The 20,292-nt window shown below is 35.1% G+C and overlaps 3 protein-coding genes across 4 annotated transcripts; all 3 read left to right on the forward strand.

Moving 5' to 3' along the window:
* The first annotated feature begins 1,487 nt into the window (after positions 1 to 1,487).
* Positions 1,488 to 7,728, forward strand: LOC122302818 (elongator complex protein 5). Of its 2 annotated transcripts, XM_043114248.1 has the most exons (11): positions 1,488 to 1,733; positions 1,860 to 1,952; positions 2,097 to 2,263; positions 2,807 to 2,853; positions 4,168 to 4,237; positions 4,595 to 4,821; positions 4,916 to 5,005; positions 5,749 to 5,820; positions 6,485 to 6,560; positions 6,727 to 6,972; positions 7,395 to 7,728. In XM_043114248.1, the coding sequence occupies exons 1-10, from the start codon at positions 1,567 to 1,569 to the stop codon at positions 6,918 to 6,920; spliced, it is 1,203 nt and encodes a 400-aa protein (XP_042970182.1). In that variant the 5' UTR covers positions 1,488 to 1,566; the 3' UTR covers positions 6,921 to 6,972; positions 7,395 to 7,728. The 2 variants fall into 2 exon arrangements, with proteins under 2 accessions (XP_042970182.1, XP_042970183.1); XM_043114249.1 differs by lacking the exon at positions 5,749 to 5,820 and having other exon boundaries at positions 1,491 to 1,733.
* A 1,306-nt stretch (positions 7,729 to 9,034) lies between these two features.
* LOC122302819 (late embryogenesis abundant protein At1g64065-like) lies at positions 9,035 to 9,966 on the forward strand. Its single transcript, XM_043114250.1, has one exon. It carries the CDS (start codon positions 9,167 to 9,169, stop codon positions 9,818 to 9,820), a length of 654 nt encoding a protein of 217 aa, XP_042970184.1. The 5' UTR covers positions 9,035 to 9,166; the 3' UTR covers positions 9,821 to 9,966.
* Positions 9,967 to 17,031: 7,065 nt separating this feature from the next.
* On the forward strand, positions 17,032 to 18,120 carry LOC122305591 (late embryogenesis abundant protein At1g64065-like). Its single transcript, XM_043118183.1, has one exon. It carries the CDS (start codon positions 17,330 to 17,332, stop codon positions 17,981 to 17,983), a length of 654 nt encoding a protein of 217 aa, XP_042974117.1. The 5' UTR covers positions 17,032 to 17,329; the 3' UTR covers positions 17,984 to 18,120.
* Positions 18,121 to 20,292: the final 2,172 nt, after the last annotated feature.

Here is a 20,292-nt window from a genome sequence, read left to right on the forward strand (position 1 = left end):
ACCACGGGGCTTGTCGTGTATGTATATTTTTAGATGATGACAACATACAACTCATTCTCCATTATTTTATCTTTCGTTCTTAGCATTTTCAATCGAATTATTTTATTTAAAAGTTTTTATATTGTATACTATTCACATGATATAATTTAGTTAAAATAAATAAATTTTAAAATTTTAATTTTATAAATCAAATCATGTTATGTAGATGATATATAATGTAAAGACCTTCAAATTATTATAATTAACACATTACTCTCTTTCTAGATTTGTTACTTACCTCTTTTTACACATTCTTTTCATATGATAATTACACATAATTATTAGTTGTTAGTTATTTTAGTTTTGATAGCTTAAAGTTATAATGTATTGGTTTTGATTATCCCTGAGATGCTTTTGCATGGGAAGCATTAGTGTGGATTGTGTAAACACCATAGTTCATAGCATTGGTATTGGTTTATGTATATGTATATACCAAAACACATATTTTAGAGATTGACTTTGTCATTTAAGAAAAATTTCTATATTAAATTATACATCTTTGAGTCAAAATAATAATAAGATATTATTTTTTTATTATTAATGTTTTTTCCAAAATTAATTTTTTAATATATTTTACAATTAGCATCCATATATTTGACATTAATAATACAAATATAACAATAAAAAATATAAATTTTTATATATTATATTAAAAATATAATAAAATGTTAAAAAAATATAACATATTATAATAATAAAATGGAAGTGCATGTGAATGTTAGTTATGTCGTTGAAGGGGAGAGAAGAGGAAAGAACTGTGAGAGAGAATGGGAGGAGAGAGAAATAATTAGTAAAATAATATTTAAGGAGTGAATAGTAAATTTTAAAACTTGTAAAAATACTATTTATAAATATGTAAAATTATAAAAATGCATAATTTAATGCAGTCAAATTATAGAAATATGTCTTTGCATTTGTATATGCATATACTTTAAACGTGAACTTTTTTCTTAAATAGATAGAAATGTTTTAATATGTTTATCTATTAAATTCTTAAAAATCTCAAATTCTCTTTGTGTCGTTTAAAGTATAAATCAGTGGTATTTTGATAAAATATTAAAATGTCATATAATGAAGTAGTGATATTTTGAAGGACATAATTACTAAATTTTAACAATATTTATTCAAATAAGAGGATAAGAGAAGTATGCGTTTGAGTAATCATATATACTATACTACTATTTTATTCTTATTTTATTATATATGATACAGCATATTTATTATTATTTAATAATAAATAAGTATATAATAAATGATTATTTAATAATAATAAATATATTATATCTTTTTTAATATGATGTAAATAAAATGATAATATAGTATATAGAATTTTTATATGCATTTATATTCAATCATATCTTTATATATATATTTTTATAATGTACGAAACTACAATTTAGAGGGGAAAAATTACAGCGCGTAATGTTTAGAAAAAGAGAAAAGTTTGGGGCTTCTTTGCAAAAACATCAATCTTGACCAAACTAGGGCTTTAATCACCGTTTCGAGCTCCCAAAATCCTCTGCCCCAATGGCGGAATCCATTTGCAGAGCACTCCGAGATGGTGCGCTAGAGGGAGAGCACGCGCCGGCTCTCACCATTAGGGACTCCTTAGCCTCACCTTTCGGGTTCGATGTCTTCACTCACGTCCTCACCCAGCTCTCCTCCAACATTTTAGCAGGAAAATCCCAGTCCGGGTTAGTAAGGGCGTAAACGGCAACATATTCCTACCCCCCCCCCCCCCCCCCCCCCCCCCCCCGCGGATCCTAGATTCTCAAAATTTATATATCACTAAATCTTTTTGGTGTCAATCTATTTGGCAGTGGTCTCGTGCTCGTCGCTTTCACTCGGAGCCCATCGTTTTATATGCGTTTGTTGAAGATGAGAGGAATCGATGTTGCTTCATCCCGGAAGTGGTGAGGCACCTTAAACAATTGATTGTCACACTTATTACAATTATGATTATTATTTTTATTATTAAGTATTTTATTTAAGTATACACTGATACAGTAAAATTTTGTTGTCATGGTTAACGTGTGGGGGGACCTTGGTTGTGACAGGATCCAGATTTTGGATTGTTATACGGATCCTCTTGGTTGGAAGGACAGGCTTGTGGACTCCGGAAATATTACTTCTCTTTCTAAGGAAGCTTCCACCGGAGAGAGTTCGTGTAAGAACATTAAGGATATGGCCAAGTTGTTCACGTCAATTATTGAGCTGGGGAAAGGTGTGCTTTCTATCAGAGTGTCCATGTGCATTCATAATAGTTTCAGTGAATTTTGTTTTTATTTTATACCACTCTCTCTTTGTCGAGCCTGAAAGTAGGATGTATTTTATTGGCCCCATGGGGAGAATGGTAAAGGTGCGGTATTGTTTTAGAATGAGTCTTAGCTATGAATGGTCTCAATTAACAAGAAAAGGGTATTTTCTTGTTATTGTCTCTGTATTTTTTTGATCGGTAACTTTCCCAAATGGTAAAAGTACCAGAAGCTCCCGGTGTGGATCAAACTCGCGACCTTTTGCTTGTTATTGTTTATTTATTTTTTGATATCCTTGGGTGTTCGGGCTAGCTTACGCGCACCTCGACTAATCTCATGGGGTCCTGAAGTTAATGGCCAGGTAAACCTCCAGTGGTCCCGAGGGGACTCAAACTAGTGACCATTGGGGAGCAAACCCAAGGCCTGACCAATTGTTTATTGTTTTCTAGTATTTATTTGTGGGCCATACTCTTTTAAAAAAATGATTTTTGGGTGGTTTTCTGTTGTTACAGGATTAGTTGGACAAGGCAAAGTTCGTTTTTGTGTTGCCATAGACACGGTAAGTTTGGATCTTATAATTGTAAATATATAGTACATGCAAATTGAATGGCTGATGCAATTACTGCGATGTTTGGATGAACTTCTAGCCAGCCTGCTCATTGTAGCGGGAAAATTGTACTTTGCTACTGTCTATGTTCTTCTGCACGTCAATATCATCTTGAATTATAATGTGAATTCTTCATGTGAGAAGTCTATCAATTTGGGTGATGTGCGGAAACTTCATATTGAGTACCAAACATACAACCAAAAAAAAAGAAATCTTGAATTTTGGATTATTCATGTCCTTTTCTGTGTAGTTGCATGGAAACTTCCTCTCTAGAGCTAGTGATGTACCATCAAACACCATGAGGATAAGCTTTTAAAAAGAAAACAAATGCAATGGGGGCTAGTTTGTCTTGGTTTATGTAAAACCTTGATTAGTTTTGCCCTTCCTCTAGTAGATATGCTGAAATGGCCATTATGTGTGCTTCCAGCGTGTTGTCTAGTTCAGCTGATAGGAATTTGACACAGGATGGCATTTTATAAGCTATTTAAGAGAAATTCTACAGGGTTTTCTCATCATGATTATAATAATTCATGAACTTAATGGGCATGGCAGAGTGCAGTAAAAACACTAGACCGAGGTACATACATAATGTAACAGGGGTGAGCTCACTTTAGGTTTAGGAGAATATATGTTTAGTTACTGCATTCACACTTAGGTAGTTTGTCCAACAATATACACATTGAAACATCATTTTTGAATTCAGTTTGTGCTTTTAATGAGAAATTTACAGTAATAATAATTTACTGATATGATTCAACATTGGGTTAGAGTATAGTAGAATTTTCTTCCATGACTATTTAACATAATCTTTTCTTTAGATTTTTTAGTTATTTTATTGAAAAGTGTGTTAGTAACAATTCTACTTCTGTAAGTCCCTTAAGTCAGCTGTTTTTTTACAAAATTTAGCAGTAGTTTGACCCAAATGGAAAAAAGTAAAATAATCAAAGAGTCTAGAAGTCTTCATTCTGCTTGTGCAAGTCCCCAGACTTTTCTCATACTAATTCTTGGAAAAAGAGGGAAATTTTGGTTTTTTTCCCCCTTGTTTCAAATTTTGTAGGAATTTAAACCAAGGACTAGTTATATGGTTAAACCAAACCTTTTGCATTTATTTGAAAATACTGCTGGAGGACTAGTTAGTTATGCCATAATGTTCACCTTAAATTTTGGGAATGATTGCGGTGTATTTGCTTTTCTATGCCAGTAGTCTTCATGTTCCTGTATTAAACTTTTGCCTGTTTCTGATGAATTCCTTTTAAATTCTACCAGGTTGATGAAATCTTACGACATGCATCTATATCATCAGTATCACGCCTTATAAGCAATCTTCGAAGCAATGGTATATACATGTTTTATTCCTTCCTGATCAAGTACAGTTTTCAACTCTCATAGAACCTAGTGCTTTGTTGCAGCTGTAACTTTATGGGACCTACCGGAATATCTTTGTGCTGTTTTGTTATCTTCTTTGCTTCTTCAATTCTCATTGTATATTTGAATACCACTTTCTGGCTTCTTGGACTCCTTGATATTTATTTTTGGTACTTAGAATAAATGTAAAATGTGGAATAACTACAGTTTTTGAATGCCATGGGGGATTACTCTTAACTCAAATTGGGTTACAGTTACCCTACAGTTAAATTTTGTATAAGGCCAGCTTTTGGATGGTTGTAGTTTGACTATTATATTGCGGTTTCAGATCAGGTTTCAAGTATCTTTTGGTTGTTACATTCAGACCTTCATGAAGACAGGGTTGCTGCTGTTCTTGGGTATATGTCCTCTATTGTAGCCAGCATAGAACGATTAAATCAGTCTGCTAATGGACAGATATGCAATTCGGAGAACCTCTCTCTCCTTGAACGTAACTATTGGAACGGGAAGCTTCATGTCCGGTTCAAGCGCAGAAATGGGCGCGTTCGAGTGATGGTGATCTCTCTCTCTCTCTCTCTCTCTCTCTCTCTCTCGATGCTTCTATTCTTATTTACAAAGTGGCAAACTGACATGGTCGTTTCATATCCAGCAAGAAGAATTTCATGTTGAGCAGTCAGTCATCAGCTTTACAACCCTTTCACCTGGAGATGAATTAATCAATCGAAGCCTTATGCCAAAGGTCAGTTGTGTAGCTTCATCTTGATTAGAGTTTTAATCGATCTCTCTCTCTCTCTCTAACACACACCCCACACGAGGTAATTCCTTAGTGCATTTAGACGATATCTTGTTATTAATCCCTATTTCCCTTACTGAGGTCCATTCAAGGACAACAAAATGTTATAAATTGTGATTTCATTGTGATGTTTATGTCCTTGAACGAGCTCATTCATGAACAACTAGTTGTCATGAGACTATAATGCACAAACTTCCACATGTCCAGCCACATATCTCCAAAGAGTGACTTTCACATAACATACTTTTACTAGCACATGCTCATACCAATAGAACACCACGAGGGCGCACACAAGCAGGTTGAAAAAAAAAAATATATGCAATTTATGTACAATTTTATTTACTAATATGTTATGGAAGTGATACCTCATTTGTAGCTGGGAAATTACATCCTTCTCCCTTCTTGTTTTAGAAAGCATGTGACCATTGTGACAATCTTTTTTTTGTAAGTAATTATTTCCTTTTCTCTTTCTATCTTCTCCCTCTCGCTTCTTTGAACTCTGTCTCCAGCACATCACAACCTCATCTCTCAAGGCGTTGACAATCTTCTCTCTTCTCTGAAAAATTGGCAGAAGTAGAGTAATTGTTAGAGGTTAAGTCCCCATGCATACTAAAATTTGAGGCATCAGAATACACTAGATTTTTTGTCCTGTAAAGTCTCGACTGGTTTAAGGATCTCTGACCACGCAGAAGTCCAACTACCTGAGCTCCAACACACATCATGGTCACTCCACTGCCCAAATTATCCAAGTAGGTACCCAGGTGGGTAGTCCAAAACCAAACACCCTATCCTCACTTATTTGTTAACAGGAAATGTCTCTCTCTCTCTCTCTCTCTCTCTCTCTCTCGGTTTTATTTACCTCCTCCCACCCGATCGAGGCCCCAAAATTTTATTTATTTATTTCATTATTATTAAATTTCATTACAATAAAACTCATGGAGACATTGTATTCCCTTCCCCAGTGGAAAAAATATCCAGATCATTTTATCTCTTGGATTTGTTACTACCCGAGCTCCTCCTACTTGTTGCAGACTATGATGTTTCAGAGAGGGGTTTTGATGGTGGGTTGAGATTTGAATATGGTGGACTCCAATCGTTCAGCATTATCAAAGATTTCATTATCCATCATTCCCATTGGAATCTTTCTTATTATTATTTTATTTAAATCCAATGTTTACCGATCATAATGATCTCAAAGAGTTCAGAAAAGCATTCAAATTTCATGTATCTTCCACAAACTTAAGGGTTCCATATAGCACATCCGATCTGATTGGTTTTGTTTTTTATCTATAAACACAGATGAATTTGTTCTCTCTCTCTCTCTCTCTCTCTCTGTGTCTCTCCCCCTCTCTCCCACACACACACAAAATTGAACTTTGATGGGTTATTTAGCCTTATAGGAGTGTTTGATGCTTCTTTCAACAGGTACAATTCAGTCTACAGCTGTCAGAGAAGGAGCAAAACGATAGGGCTAAAGTTGTACTTCCTTTCGAGCACCAAGGTACTGTACCAGGAATGCGTATATGGCATATTTGTGCTTGTTTTCTTTTTTAAGTGAATTTGTATCTTGTAATCAAAGATCAGAAGGTAGGATTTTCCTTATGTAATATCTTTTCTTAGATATTCTCCAAGGTGTGCATGTTTTTAATTGCTTCTGCTGGCTTTAGGAAATGGTAAGCCCATAAAAATATATGATGGCCGGAGGTCTCTTGAAGATAGCCAGGATGAGGCAACATCTGTTTCAACCGGAGCATTGGAAACAGTTGATAATTCAAGCAAGGGTGAGATAATATATCTGCGTGATTCAGACGATGAGAGGCCAGATTCTGATGAGGACCCTGACGATGATTTAGATATATAATTGTGTTGCACCTTTTGTTTGTGATCTTGGAGGGCGAGAGTGCCACGTGTTGGTATGCCTACTTTTTCCACGCATCTCTTTTCTTGTGCAATATTCAAGCATAATTAGAAAGTTACTCTGCTACTGTAGGATTCCATTCCGACTTTTTTCTATTTGAATTAACGGGTAGTTTTATATGAATGTGAAGCTCAGCTTCCTAATTAAAATAATAATGATTATGAAATAAGTTGTTCCAAACATATTCCATCCTCCTTGTAACAGTTTCCAGTTCTTAAATATGTGTAATCACATGTATACCTTCTGTATACTTGGCTATGCATATCCTTATATCAATAAAATATCTTCTTACCTACTTATCAAAAAAAGAAAAAAAAAACATATTCCATCGTTCTGCTTGTTTGCTGTATATATTCTCAACACCCTTCCCCCTTTTTCGTCTCTCTAATCGTTTGAATTGCCTTTTTATTTTGTCAGTTGATGCATGTGGCTACCGGATTGGTTGGACAAGGCAAAATCTGTGTCCTGACTCCTGTATTTTACTCAGTCAAGCCCTGATACACAGGGTGGAGAATGTCCTCGGTCACCTTGACCGGAGGCTGTGGTAATGATGTTTCTCTAGCATATGCATCGAAGAGAACCCATGATTTGGTGGAGGGGCTTCGGATAGAAATTCTCAAGGCTTGTTCTTCTATTCCTGATCATCATGGAGTGAAATCGTCATTAAGGGATTACATATATTTGTATTGAAACTTTCTGGAAATATATCTTATTCGGATTCAGCATTTAGAGCTTTATCTTCTTTTTCCCACTTTGTTTTCTTACTATATTTTATATTTCTTGACACTCTTCCTATTGCTCAATTAATGAAATCTCGTATAATCCTTATTAAAAAAAAAAGAAAAAAAAAGAAAAAAAAAAGAAAAAGAAATCTCGTATGATCCTCCTATAGACCAAGATTAAAGGCAAGGAGATGAAAAAAGAGAGGGTTAGTAAGTTTATTTTTGTGTTGTAGTAGTTCTTTTTTAGCCTTTCCATTTAAACACAAATTAAGATAGGAGGACAAAAATGATGAATCACGTATTGATCAGATGGAAGTGCACTGTAAGGTTTTCATGTAAGTCTCATTATATGAGTCATGGGGCATTCAACCTTCAATGGATAAAATTAGAAATCATCGTCATTAATTTTTTGTCTAGGCAAAACATGATTTCGTTATATAAGGATTCATTGAAAGAATTTCTTTTTAAGTTATTTATTAATTTTGAGATAAAAAAAAAAAAAAAAATTTGTTTGAATGTCCGTTTATTGACTATTCACACACTACGAAAACTTTACACATTAATTAAAATAAAAAATATTGATTTTTCGTTATTTTTGTAACTAAAACTAATCTTACAACAAGTTTTACGTGCTTGATTATGAGCAGCAAAACTCAATTGATAAATAATTTCTTTTAGATATCATTCAATGTTGGATATTATTTGGACATTGATCCAAATTAGCAACACATTAAAACCTTTCGCATTAATTAGAATAAAATAATATTGATATTTTCATTTTATAGGTATAATTATTCTTTTATTTTCTAAGTGGTATAATTAGGCTTCGTTTGCCTTCAGAGTTTGCCTTTAGAGTTAATCACAATTCATCTCATCTAATCATTATAAATTTTTTAAATTATTATATAAAATATAATAAATAATTTAATTTTTTTTAAAACTTTAAAATAATAATAATATTAAAAAATAATATAATAATAATATTTTATTTAACTTTCATTTTACTCATTTTATCCCAAGTAACTATCTAAACCTCAGCTTAATCATACCACAAATTAATCATTCATTGTTATAATATTAAATGTGGAATAAACTGACGATTGAGAACCTTCACAACGCGTCATTTAGCAAAACGACTAGCAGCATTTAGCATTATTAGTCTGAGCGAGAGACCATCTAGAAGGGAAGAAAATGGAGTACCAGAGCCGCGTTGGTCGGATAGAAGTCACCGTCCCCAACCGCAATCACCATTTCCAGGAAGCTTGTAGCCGATATCCCTTCACCTCCTCTTGATCATCACAGCCAAATTGTCCAGTCTATAAATATCAAAACACTCTCCCACCATTTCTCCTCACAAACAGCTTCTTAATTACAAAAGTAATCTCCACTCCTCACAGCAAAAAAAAGAAACTACAAGATTTACAAACACAGCAGCAAGCTTCTATTTCATTTTTCAAGAGGAAGAAAATGGCAGAGAAAGTGAACCAGCAGGTGTACCCCTCGGCACCAACAAATAAGCAGCCAAGTAGAGACGAAGAATCAGCCACTTCACTATCCGATCAGGAGCTCCGAAAGAAGAAAAGGATCAAGTTGGGCATATATATTGCTGTGTTTGTTGTGTTTCAGGTCATAGTTATCACAGCGTTTTCACTTACTGTGATGCGTGTGAAGACCCCCAAGGTCAGGTTGGGCACGGTCAAGCTGCAAGACGTGAAGACTGGCAACCAAACATCCCCTTCTTTTGACATAAGTTTCACGACCCAAGTAAGGATCAAGAACACGAACTTTGGCCCCTACAAATATGAGAGCACCAATGTCACGTTCACTTACCAGGGCGTGACAGTAGGGCAAGTCAGTATTCCCAAAGGTAAAGCTGGGTTCCGTTCCACTAAAAAAGTTACTGTTACTGTGAGTGTGAATTCAAATGCCTTGCCAATTAGCACCACTTCGACTTCTCTTAAAAGTGAATTGGGTGTGGAGGTGTTGACTCTGAAAAGCCATGCAAAACTCAGTGGGAAAGTGGAATTGATGTTTGTGATGAAGAAGAAGAAGGCCGCCGAAATGAACTGCACCATGCCTATCGCTTTGTTAACAAAGGCTGTCCAATTGAATTGCGACTGAACATATATAGCTATCTAGTAGTTTTTATCTTTGTTTTTTTTAATTTTTTTAGCTTTTGCAGGATTTGTAGTTTGATTTTTCCCCTGATCTTATGTGAGAATAGAATATATATATTTTAAATTAAATTTATTAGGTCTCGTACATATTTATTTGTCACTACTACTAATTCCTTGAGCATGAACGTCCTCATGTGGGTAAGATTTGGATCGAGCTGGTTATCTCAGATCTGATCTCATGAAACAATTAATCAAACCCCTTTAATAAACTTATTCAAAATTAAAGAAGTAAAAGTAAGCCTGCTAAAGATCAGAAAAGAAGTTAAAATTATTCAAAATTAAGAGAACCATAATTTTGTAAACCATGGACGATATATATAATAATGCTAAAGATCAGAAAAGAAGTTAAAATTAAGATTTAAGGAGATCCAATCACATTAAGAATTTTTTTAAGGAACCGTTGGTGATGATTAATATTTAAATATTAAAAGAATAGAAGAATTTCTATATATTTTCAAAAATATTTGTGACAAAATATTACCCTCCAAATAATTTTTTCCCAAAATATTTTGGGACGGCCTCATGTACTGCCGTCACGTACTCAAGATGATATAAGATACATAATATTTAAGAATTAAGGAACTCTGAAGTCAATATCACGTACGGCGACAACACTAATTGCAGCATTATTTGGAGTTTGTCCAATATAAAGGAAAAATAAAAAGAAATAGATTAAAATGAAGAGAAATATAGCAAGGGATATAAAAGATTGTTATATATAGAAGTTCATAATGATATATATATAGTTATAGCTACATATATTAATATCTTTTGCTCAAAGTTAGAAATTCTGAAAACATAAAAGATAAAAGATAATTAAACTTTAAATATGATCACAATTAACGTCTAGGTTCGACGTTAAAAGGGGAAAACAAGACGGCCCCTATGTACAAAACCACTTATTTAAAAAGAACTGAGGATCGAACAAGGGCTAGCGCGCAGCTTATTTGATCCAATATCGATTTTTTTGAACAACCCTAGATGGCTAGCTAGAGAATTTAACAAAAAATATATTTATGGAATGCTTCTCGAGGTAAGGGTATCATCAAATGCTAGCTAGCTATGTATTGAAGTTTGAACGCTATAAATTTAAATGATTCTTTCAATATGGTGCCATGCATATATAGAAGAAAGTCGTAATTCTAGGTCGCATGCGCGCATGGAGTAAGTCTTCAAGTTCCCTCAAGGCCTTCCAGCACTCTCTCGTGCTTGAAGTTGATCTTAGCATGCTGAATGCTGGAAGCCTTTGAGGGATGTTGAAAACTTCTCCATGGTCTTCCAAAATTTGACCGATTTCGATCATCTCATTTCCATACTAGATCTGGCTCCATACAAAGCTAGCTTGGTTCAATGGGTTTATATAGGGACGGCTAGCTGCTAATTAGGTACCCCCACGATTTGCTTAGGCAGGCGGCCAACTACGAACTAAATCGAATACCACAATCAATATCACCATCAATCGAATATTCATGGTTTTGGGATACAATATTACAGTTTTATAGATTATGTATGTCTCGATCACGAATAATCGAAGCCTAGCTAGCTGTTTTCTTTTATCCGCATATCTATGGTTTAAGGGCAACTTTTTAGAGGGAATAATATTATCTTCGATTAATTAAAGAGTGGGTTATCTTGGTAGACTCATTCTCCATCCCAAGGGTCATGAAATATTAATGGAATCTGGTACACTTCTCTTTTTTAGGGTTAAGAGGGAATGTCTAATTAGTTTTTTCGCTTGAAGTCAATTTTATTTGTTTCTAAAACTCTCGTTCTCATGAGTTTTGTAAAGAAATAATTAACTAGAAAAAAGGCCACTAGCCTACCATCTTCTCATGATCTATCTGTATCTTTGCAGCCTTTACAAAACTTTATTCCGTAGTAGTGAAAGATCGAGATAATGAATCCGGGAATTAAGAACAATGCCACATGGAGATCAGCCGCCACAAAACAAGCGCGCATTTTGTTCTAGAGGCGGCACCCGATCTCACCCTTGCACACACCAGAATTGTCCATGTTGGAAATCGACAAAGAACGTGAAAACAGAAAAAGAGATCACACTGTCCAGTTGCCTGCAATCTAACTATTAGGAGGCTAAGCTAATTAATTAGCATGTCCCTTTTTCGGACGTTGCTGTTTGACTTAGAGCAAGTGAAGCGCATATACCATGGCCAACAAATAATTCCTTCCTGATCACTAACTTTTAAGGCGGAAGTGTCTAGATCGATGAACAACATGTAATCTTTGAGAAGGTTCTTAAATCTGATCCGATTCCCTTGTACGCAACATACTAAGTAACAAGAGTTGACATTGCTTGCTTTATTTGCAATAATGAGAGGCCTATAGGCATGCATGAGTGGAGTCATGGGATTTCACAGGTGGGAAGAAATGATATATAGGCTGTGATAAAATTGTACTGTTTTATGTAAACACACTCAATGCATGTGATCTTATATATTGATTCAAGCACACTCGTCATGAATAGTGGAATGCATAATGATAACTCAGACAAACAAAAAGTACTGCCCATGAGGATCGATCAATCGATCTGCTACATTATATATATATAGAACTGCTTCTGAAATCAATGCCGAGCTCAAATAAGTTTTCCTGGCCTACCTTCATTTAAAAAATTAGAGACTTACGCGGTACATAATTACATGAGTCTTTAAAATGCATCAACGTTTCACAAAACAAAATCCTAGATTTTCTATATTGAAATTATAAACGTGCATTCAGCATATTCGGGAAACATTCTAATCCATTAAAGGTTGCCGATCAAATATTTATTCTTCGCACGATGTCGGGTATAGATATCAGAAGTACTCCATGGCAGCATATAGGCACATGAACGCTTTCCCCCTTGATTCCAGATAATAGTTTTTATCTGTGGACATTTGGCATCAAATCCATTATAGAACAATTTTATTTTTTGGTAGCTAGCTAGGAACAGAAAGAGAGTTATCTAGAAGATCAATTCAATCCAAAAGTTCCACTTATAACTATTTTAATTCATCTTCATTAAGAATCTTCATTTGTTCGTACAGCCGGTTGATAATTAAGCAGCATTCACATGAGCGTTCATTGACTGATCTAGGAATGAATAACTCCAAACTAAATTAGGGTTTTGTTAAAAGTGTAATTAAAAAGAAATAGTTTATGAACATAAATAAATCCTACACATATATATACACACACACATGAGTTCTAAATATCAGTCATATATTATATTTGCATGTACGCAAGAGGAATTTGGTGAAGAAAGTTGGGATGCCATGTTGATATATAGCGGTCACCTTGCATATAGATAGTAGAGGTTCCACACTCCACGAATATTTCCATTTTCAGACAAGTTAGATCGAGTGCTGCTCTTCGCTCTTCATGCCATGGTTATCCAAATACCAATATATATATATATATATATAAGAACTAGCTAGTTTTGTGAGTTGAGAAGCTCCTAGTAGATTGTTCGCTCGACTGTCACTCATCTCGACACTTGAGCCAAGTTCAAGCAGACTGTTCATTTAAGGCGGGCTATAGTGGGCTTGAGTGAAGCACAATTCTAGTGTTTGCTCAATGTGCGTTCGATGGTTGGCTCGAGTGAATGTTGAACAAGTTGTTTGCTCAAGATGTGCCCAACTCTACTTGAACAAATAACCCAAAAAGTTGCCACTTAGGGTTTTTGCCGATGTTTCCTATAAATGAGCAATATTTATGTTCAATAGTTATGAGATTGAACAGAGAGAGACAAGAGGCTATAAAGCATTATTGTGTGTGAGAGAGAAGAAGGCCAGCTGCCTAGAGATCAGAGAGAGAAAAAATGCCCTAGAGATTGGAGAGAAAGTTGAGATTTTGTGAGTAGAGAGAAGCTCTTGTAACTCACTGTTCATTTGTTATCTCTTCTGAATAAAATCATCCCAAACTTTGGGACGTAGGCACGTTAAACCACGTTAAATTTGGTGTCATGTGTGCACACTTGATTCCTGTGTTTTCGTAGTTATTTCACTTTTTGTCTTGTCATCGTTGTTTGTGGGTATGATGTTTTTCACAGCTCTGGATATTATGGAGAACTCTTACCACTCTAGCATTGTAGTACTAGAAGCTAATAGTTTCAATTTTAGATCAGTTGAATAATTGTCAAATTGTCCCTTCACCTTTCGACCTCCATTGTGTGCACAATGCTTCAATAAAAAATTATCCTACATAGAAATTTCATGTTTGTATACAACCCTCAAGAGAAAGGCTAAAGAATAAATTCATGGAATAAGGATTGGCAAGGCTAAGGTCTTGCTATTAGATGAATAGAAAAGTAGTCTATGAACAATATACACAATCATTGAAGAATTACAAAGAATAGGTGAGAATTGCGTTCTTTGTGATATCAAGCATAGTTTGAATGGCCGGTAGTCTCTAAAGGTGGACATAAATTTGCCTAGGAATAACCATCAAATTGATTGCTAATAAATAATTTGCGTCTTTTTAATCCATCTATAATCCTTCCAGCACACCGTCCCTTGGAGTCCAGTCTTGTACATGATGGGTAGGGCCCCTCGTCTAGATGTCAAGGGGTGGATTAGACCCCTCCTCCCCTACACGCCCACTCATGGCGGCGTAGACAACCGGAAAAAATAAATAAATAAATAAATAAATAAATAAAACAAAAAATCTACAACAAAATACAAATCCAAATCAAAATACAAAACAAATCAGAAAACAACAAACAAAATCCTACACTAGTAAAACAGATACGAGTCTACAAAGAATTATGGCGGCAGTCACTCATGGCCGTGGTCCACTTTGCAACCCATGGCTACGAATGGCCGTGGGTTTCCATGACGGTATGAGTCGCATGACCATGAGTGCTTCAAGAAGGAGGAGAAGAAAATGTGGAGGAGGAGTTGAGGAGAAGGATGAGAAGAGGACATGATGAGATCGAGGGAGAGAGAGTCTGAGACAAGAATCAGAGAGGAAAGAGAAAGAGGGGAAAAAGAGACTATACAACGCTCCAATAGAAGATCCAAACCACATGACCTATATTCCAAAAATACCAGTCAATGATACAATTGGAACCCATTGGAGCCTAAAAAACAAGAATTTCTATTTTCTAAACAATATGGGATCCCATACACCACCTATTCTTATGTTTATCATATGCGGTATCACAATCTACCACCCTTAAATTCCCGATGTTCTCGTCATTCCATCGTAGGTGCATGGCTCTAGTCCCACATTTCTAGTTGGGATAGGTTATGATACCATTTGTAACGCTTTAATAGAAGGCCCAAACTACATAGCCTATATTCCAGAATGACTAGTCAATGATACAATTGGCATTAGAACCTTATAAAGTGTAAGAACTTCTTATTCTCAAACAATGTAAGATCTCATTTATCATCTATCCTTATCCTTATCATATGGAGTATCACAGACTGTAGATGGGGAAATAGCCAACCCGCCCCTACCCCTCAGCTTGTGTGGGATGAGGGCGAGGCCTAGGTGGGGTGGAGTGGTGGAGAGCTAGCATACAAGGTACGGTGCCCCATTGCCCACCCTTTTTGCATGTAACTATGTATGTACATGTAATTTGTTTGCATGTGACACTCAGTACATGAGTTAACCAATAGTTTTATATGAATGTGAAGCTTAGCTTCCTAGCTTACTAAATAATAGTGATTATGAAATAAGTTGTTGCTAACATATATTCCATCTTTCCGCTTGTTTCATGTTGTATATATATATATATATATATATTCTCAACACTCTTCCCCTTTTTTCCTCTCTAATCGTTTGAATTGCTGTTTTATTTTGTCAGTTGATGCTTGTGGCTGGATACCGGATTGGTTGGACAAGTCAAAGTTTATGTCCTGTATTGTGCTGAGTCAAGCCCTGATACGCACAGTGGAGAATGTCCTCGTTCACCTTGACCGGAGGGGCTGTGCATGGTAATGATGTTTCTCTAGCATATGTATAGAAGAGAGCCCATGATTTGGTGGAGGCCGGGCTTCGGTTTGATATTCTTCGGCTTGTTCTTCTACTATTCCTGATCATGGATTGAAACCGTCATTAAGGGATTACATATGTTTGTATTGAAACTCTTTCTGGAAATATATCATATTCGGATATAGTAGTTTAATCTGTAGATCAAGTTTTATGATATTCTTCTTTTTCCCACTTTGTTTTCTTATTATATTTTAAATTTCTTGAGACTCTTTTGCTCGATTAATGAAATCTCATATGATCCTTATAAAAAAAATGAAATCTCGTATGATCCTGATCCTATAAAGGAGCTGATAAATATATATATATATATATATATATATATATATATATATATATATATAATTAAAGGCAAGAAGAGGCGAGGAGATGGAAAAAGAGAGGGTTTGAAGAAATGAGAAGACTATTCTCATTATATGATTCATGGGGCGCCATTGGACCTTCAATTCATAAAAATAAAAATCATTAATTTTTTTTTTTTTTAATCTAAGCAAAACATGCCTCATGATCATTTTACTCTATAAAAAATCATTGAAAGATTTTATTTTGAATTATTAAGTGAATCCGATCAGGAACTTAAGTGAAAATAGATATATGAAGTAATTAAGTATATCTTTGAAATTAAAGATAAAAAAGAAAATTGTTTGAATGTCCGTTTATTTACTATTCACACACTTAAATAACTTTTCACATTAATTAAAACAAAAAAAAAAATATTAATTTTTCGTTATTTTTATAACTATGAGGAATATTACAACAAGTTTTACATGCTTAATTGGTTATAATCAGCAAAATTCAAGAGATAAATAATTTTTTAAGATATCATTCAATGTTAGATATTTGGACATTGATCCAAACCCTTTCGCGTTAATTAGAATGAAAGAATATTAATATTTTAATTTTAATGTTATAGGTATATAAATTATCTTTTTTCTAAGTGGTATAAATATTCTTGTACAAATTGACAATATTACTTGTAAACAGCAAAACCCGAGAGATAGAGATAAATTATTATTATCATTAATTTTATAATATTTAATGTGGAATAAACTGACTTGCTTAAAAAAAAATGTGGGATAAACTGACGACTAAGAACCTTCACAACGCGTCATTTAGCAAAACGAGTAGTAGCATTTAGCATTATTATCTGAGCGAGACACCATCTAGAAGTCAAGAAAATGGAGTACCAGAGCCGCGTTGGCCGGATAGAAGTCACCGTCCCCAACTGCAATCACCATTTCCAAGAAGCTTGTTGCTGATGATATCCCTTCACCTCCTCTTGATCATCACAGCCAAATTGTCCAGAGGCTATAAATATCAAAACACTCTCCCACCATTTCTCCTCACAAACAGCTCCTTAATTTACAAAAGCAATCTCGACTCCTCACAGCAAAAAAAGCAACTACAAGATATAGAAACACGGTAGCAAGTTTCTATTTCATTTTCCAAGAGAAAGAAAATGGCAGAGAAAGTGAACCAGCAGGTGTACCCCTCGGCACCAACAAATAAGCAGCCAAGCAAAGACGAAGAATCAGCCAATTCACTATTCGATCAGGAGCTCCGACAGAAGAAAAGGATCAAGTTGGGCATATATATTGCTGTGTTTGTTGTGTTTCAGGTCATAGTTATTGTGGCGTTTTCACTTACTGTGATGCGTGTGAAGACCCCCAAGGTCAGGTTGGGCACGGTCATGCTGCAAGACGTGAAGACTGGAAACCAAACATCCCCTTCTTTTGACATAAGTTTCACGACCCAAGTAAGGATCAAGAACACGAACTTTGGCCCCTACAAATACGAGAGCACCAATGTCACGTTCACTTACCAGGGCGTGACGGTAGGGCAAGTCAGTATTCCCAAAGGTAAAGCTGGGCTCTGTTCGACTAAAAAAGTTAATGTTGCTGTGAGTGTGAATTCAAATGCCCTGCCAATTAGCACCACTTCGACTACTCTTGGAAGTGAATTGGGTGCGGAGGTGTTGACTCTGAACAGCCATGCAAAACTCAGTGGGAAAGTGGAATTGATGTTTGTGATGAAGAAGAAGAAGGCCACCGAAATGAACTGCACCATGCCTATCGATTTGTCAACAAAGACTGTCCAATTGAATTGCGACTGAACATATATAGCTGTTTAGCAGTTTTCTTCGTTTTATTTTTTTATTTCTAGTTTTTGTTGGATTTGTAGTTTGAGGTTCTCACCCCCCTGCGGGGGTCAGAATAGAATATATATATATATTTTAAATTTATTAGGTCTCGTACGTGTTTGTCACTACTTAATTCCTTGATCAGCACATGCTCTTGGTCTCTTACTATATACATATATGGTAAGGAAAATGATGCCATTACAACTCTTTTTTACAACTTTTAGACAACCATGTATTAAATGAGGAATATTTTTATAAAACAACTTATAAAATTAACATCACTTTACATAAATACGCTCAATTTAACCCATGATTGGATAAAAATTATAAAAAGAGTTGTAAGAATATCATTACTTGTATGAGTAATTTGAAGATGTGGGTTTAGATAGTGGGTAGGATTAATTTGGAGCTGGTTGTCACATTTCTGATCTCAAACAATTAATCAAACCCCTTTTAACAAACGTATTCAAACTTAAGGCAAACTTAATTTTGTTAACCATGGACGATATAGCAAATTAATGCTCAAGGTCAGAAAGGAAGCTATAAGCTGTACATTAAAATTAAGATTTATGGGGAACTACATTAAGAATTTATTTGGGGCCATTGGTAATACATATTAAAAGTATAGAAGAACTTGTATTTATAAAAACTTGTATTTGGGAGGGCCAGCTCCCCGATCCCCCAGTACTACTGCCGTGGATCCCCACTTATCAAGATGATAGATACGTAAGATTTAAGAAGGAACTCTGAAATCATCATGGCGAAAACACTAATTACAGCAGCGTTGTTTGGAATTAGTCCAATATGAAAGGATATATTTATATATATATAAAGAAAGAAATAGATTAAAAGATTGTTATATATATATAATTAGTTCATATATGAGATACATAGCTACGCAAATTAATATCTGATCTTGATCAAAAGTTAGTGACTTTAAAAGGATAATTGAACATTAAAGAAAGGAACAGACAGCCACGCAACAGAAACAATGCAATCCTTTGGAAGAACAACCCTAGATATCTATCTATAAAATGGAATGCTTCTCGGGTTAATGGTATTATCAAATGCTAGCTATTGGAAGCTATGAAAATGATTCTTTCAGGGTGCCATATATAGGAGAAAGTCGTAATTCTAGCTAGGTTGCATGCATGGAGTAACTCTTCAAGTTCCCTTAAGGCGTTCCAGCACTCTCTCGTGCTTGAAGTTGATCATGGCATGTTGAATGCTGGAAGCCTTTGAGGGATGTTGAAAACTTATCCATTTTAGTCTTCCAAAACTTCACCGATTTCATCTCATTGCCATACTCTGGCGCCATGCAAAGCTAGCTTGGTTCAATGGGTTTATATAGGGACGGCTAGCTGCTAATTGGGTACCCCCTCGATTTACTTAGGCAGGCCACCAGCTGCGAATTAAATCGAATACCACAATCAATATCACCACCTATCGAATATTCATGTTTTGGCATACAATAATACAGTTTTATAGATTATGTATGTCTCAATCACGAATAATCGAAGCCTAGCTGTTTTCTTTTATCCGCATATCTATGGTTTAGGGAAACTTTTTAGGGGGAATATAATATTTAAAGAGTGGGTTATCTTGGTGGACTCATTCTCCATTCCAAGGGTCAAGTATTAATGGAATCTGCTACAATTCGCTTTTAGGGTTAGAGGAAATGTCTAATGGTTTAATTTTCCATGTGAAAACAATCTTTATTTGTTTCTAAAACTCTCCTTCTCATGAGTTTTGTAAAGATATATTAAGGAGGAAAAAAAGGCTACTAGCCTACCATCTTCTCATGATCTGTCTGTATCTTTGTAGCCTTTACAAAAAAATATTCCTTAGTGAAAGATCGAGATATTAATGAATCCAGGAAAGAACAATGCTACATGGAGATCAGCCACAAAACAAGCATTTTGTTCTAGAGGCACCGATCTCACCTTGCACACATGACCAGAATTGTCCATGTTGGAAATTAATTAGCATGTCCCTTTTTCGTACGTTGCTGTTTGACTTAGGGCAAGAGAAGCATATACCATGGCCAACAAATTCCTTCCTGATCACTAACATTTAAAGTGGAAGTGTAAAGATGAACATGTGATCTTTGAGAAGGTTCTTAAATCTGATCCGATTCTCTTGTACGTAACATACTAACAAGAGTTGACATTGCTTGCTTTATTTGCCATAACTAGAGGCCTCAGGCATGCATGGGTACCGATGAGTCATAGGATTTCGCAGGTGGGAAGAAATAATATTAGGCTGTGATAAATTGCATGTAC

The sequence above is a fragment of the Carya illinoinensis genome, chromosome 3, assembly GCF_018687715.1.
Source record: "Carya illinoinensis cultivar Pawnee chromosome 3, C.illinoinensisPawnee_v1, whole genome shotgun sequence".
Lineage (NCBI taxonomy): Eukaryota > Viridiplantae > Streptophyta > Magnoliopsida > Fagales > Juglandaceae > Carya > Carya illinoinensis.

Bases quoted from the DNA above. Each gene is read 5' to 3' on its own strand.
- LOC122302819 (XM_043114250.1), top strand. From the start codon at position 9,167: ATGGCAGAGAAAGTGAACCAGCAGGTGTACCCCTCGGCACCAACAAAT.
- LOC122305591 (XM_043118183.1), top strand. From the start codon at position 17,330: ATGGCAGAGAAAGTGAACCAGCAGGTGTACCCCTCGGCACCAACAAAT.
- LOC122302818 (XM_043114248.1), top strand. From the start codon at position 1,567: ATGGCGGAATCCATTTGCAGAGCACTCCGAGATGGTGCGCTAGAGGGA. The intron at 2,854-4,167 runs GTAAGTTTGGAT...AAATTCTACCAG, and splicing joins TTTGTGTTGCCATAGACACG to GTTGATGAAATCTTACGACA. The intron at 5,821-6,484 runs GTGGGTAGTCCA...TTCTTTCAACAG, and splicing joins TTATCCAAGTAGGTACCCAG to GTACAATTCAGTCTACAGCT.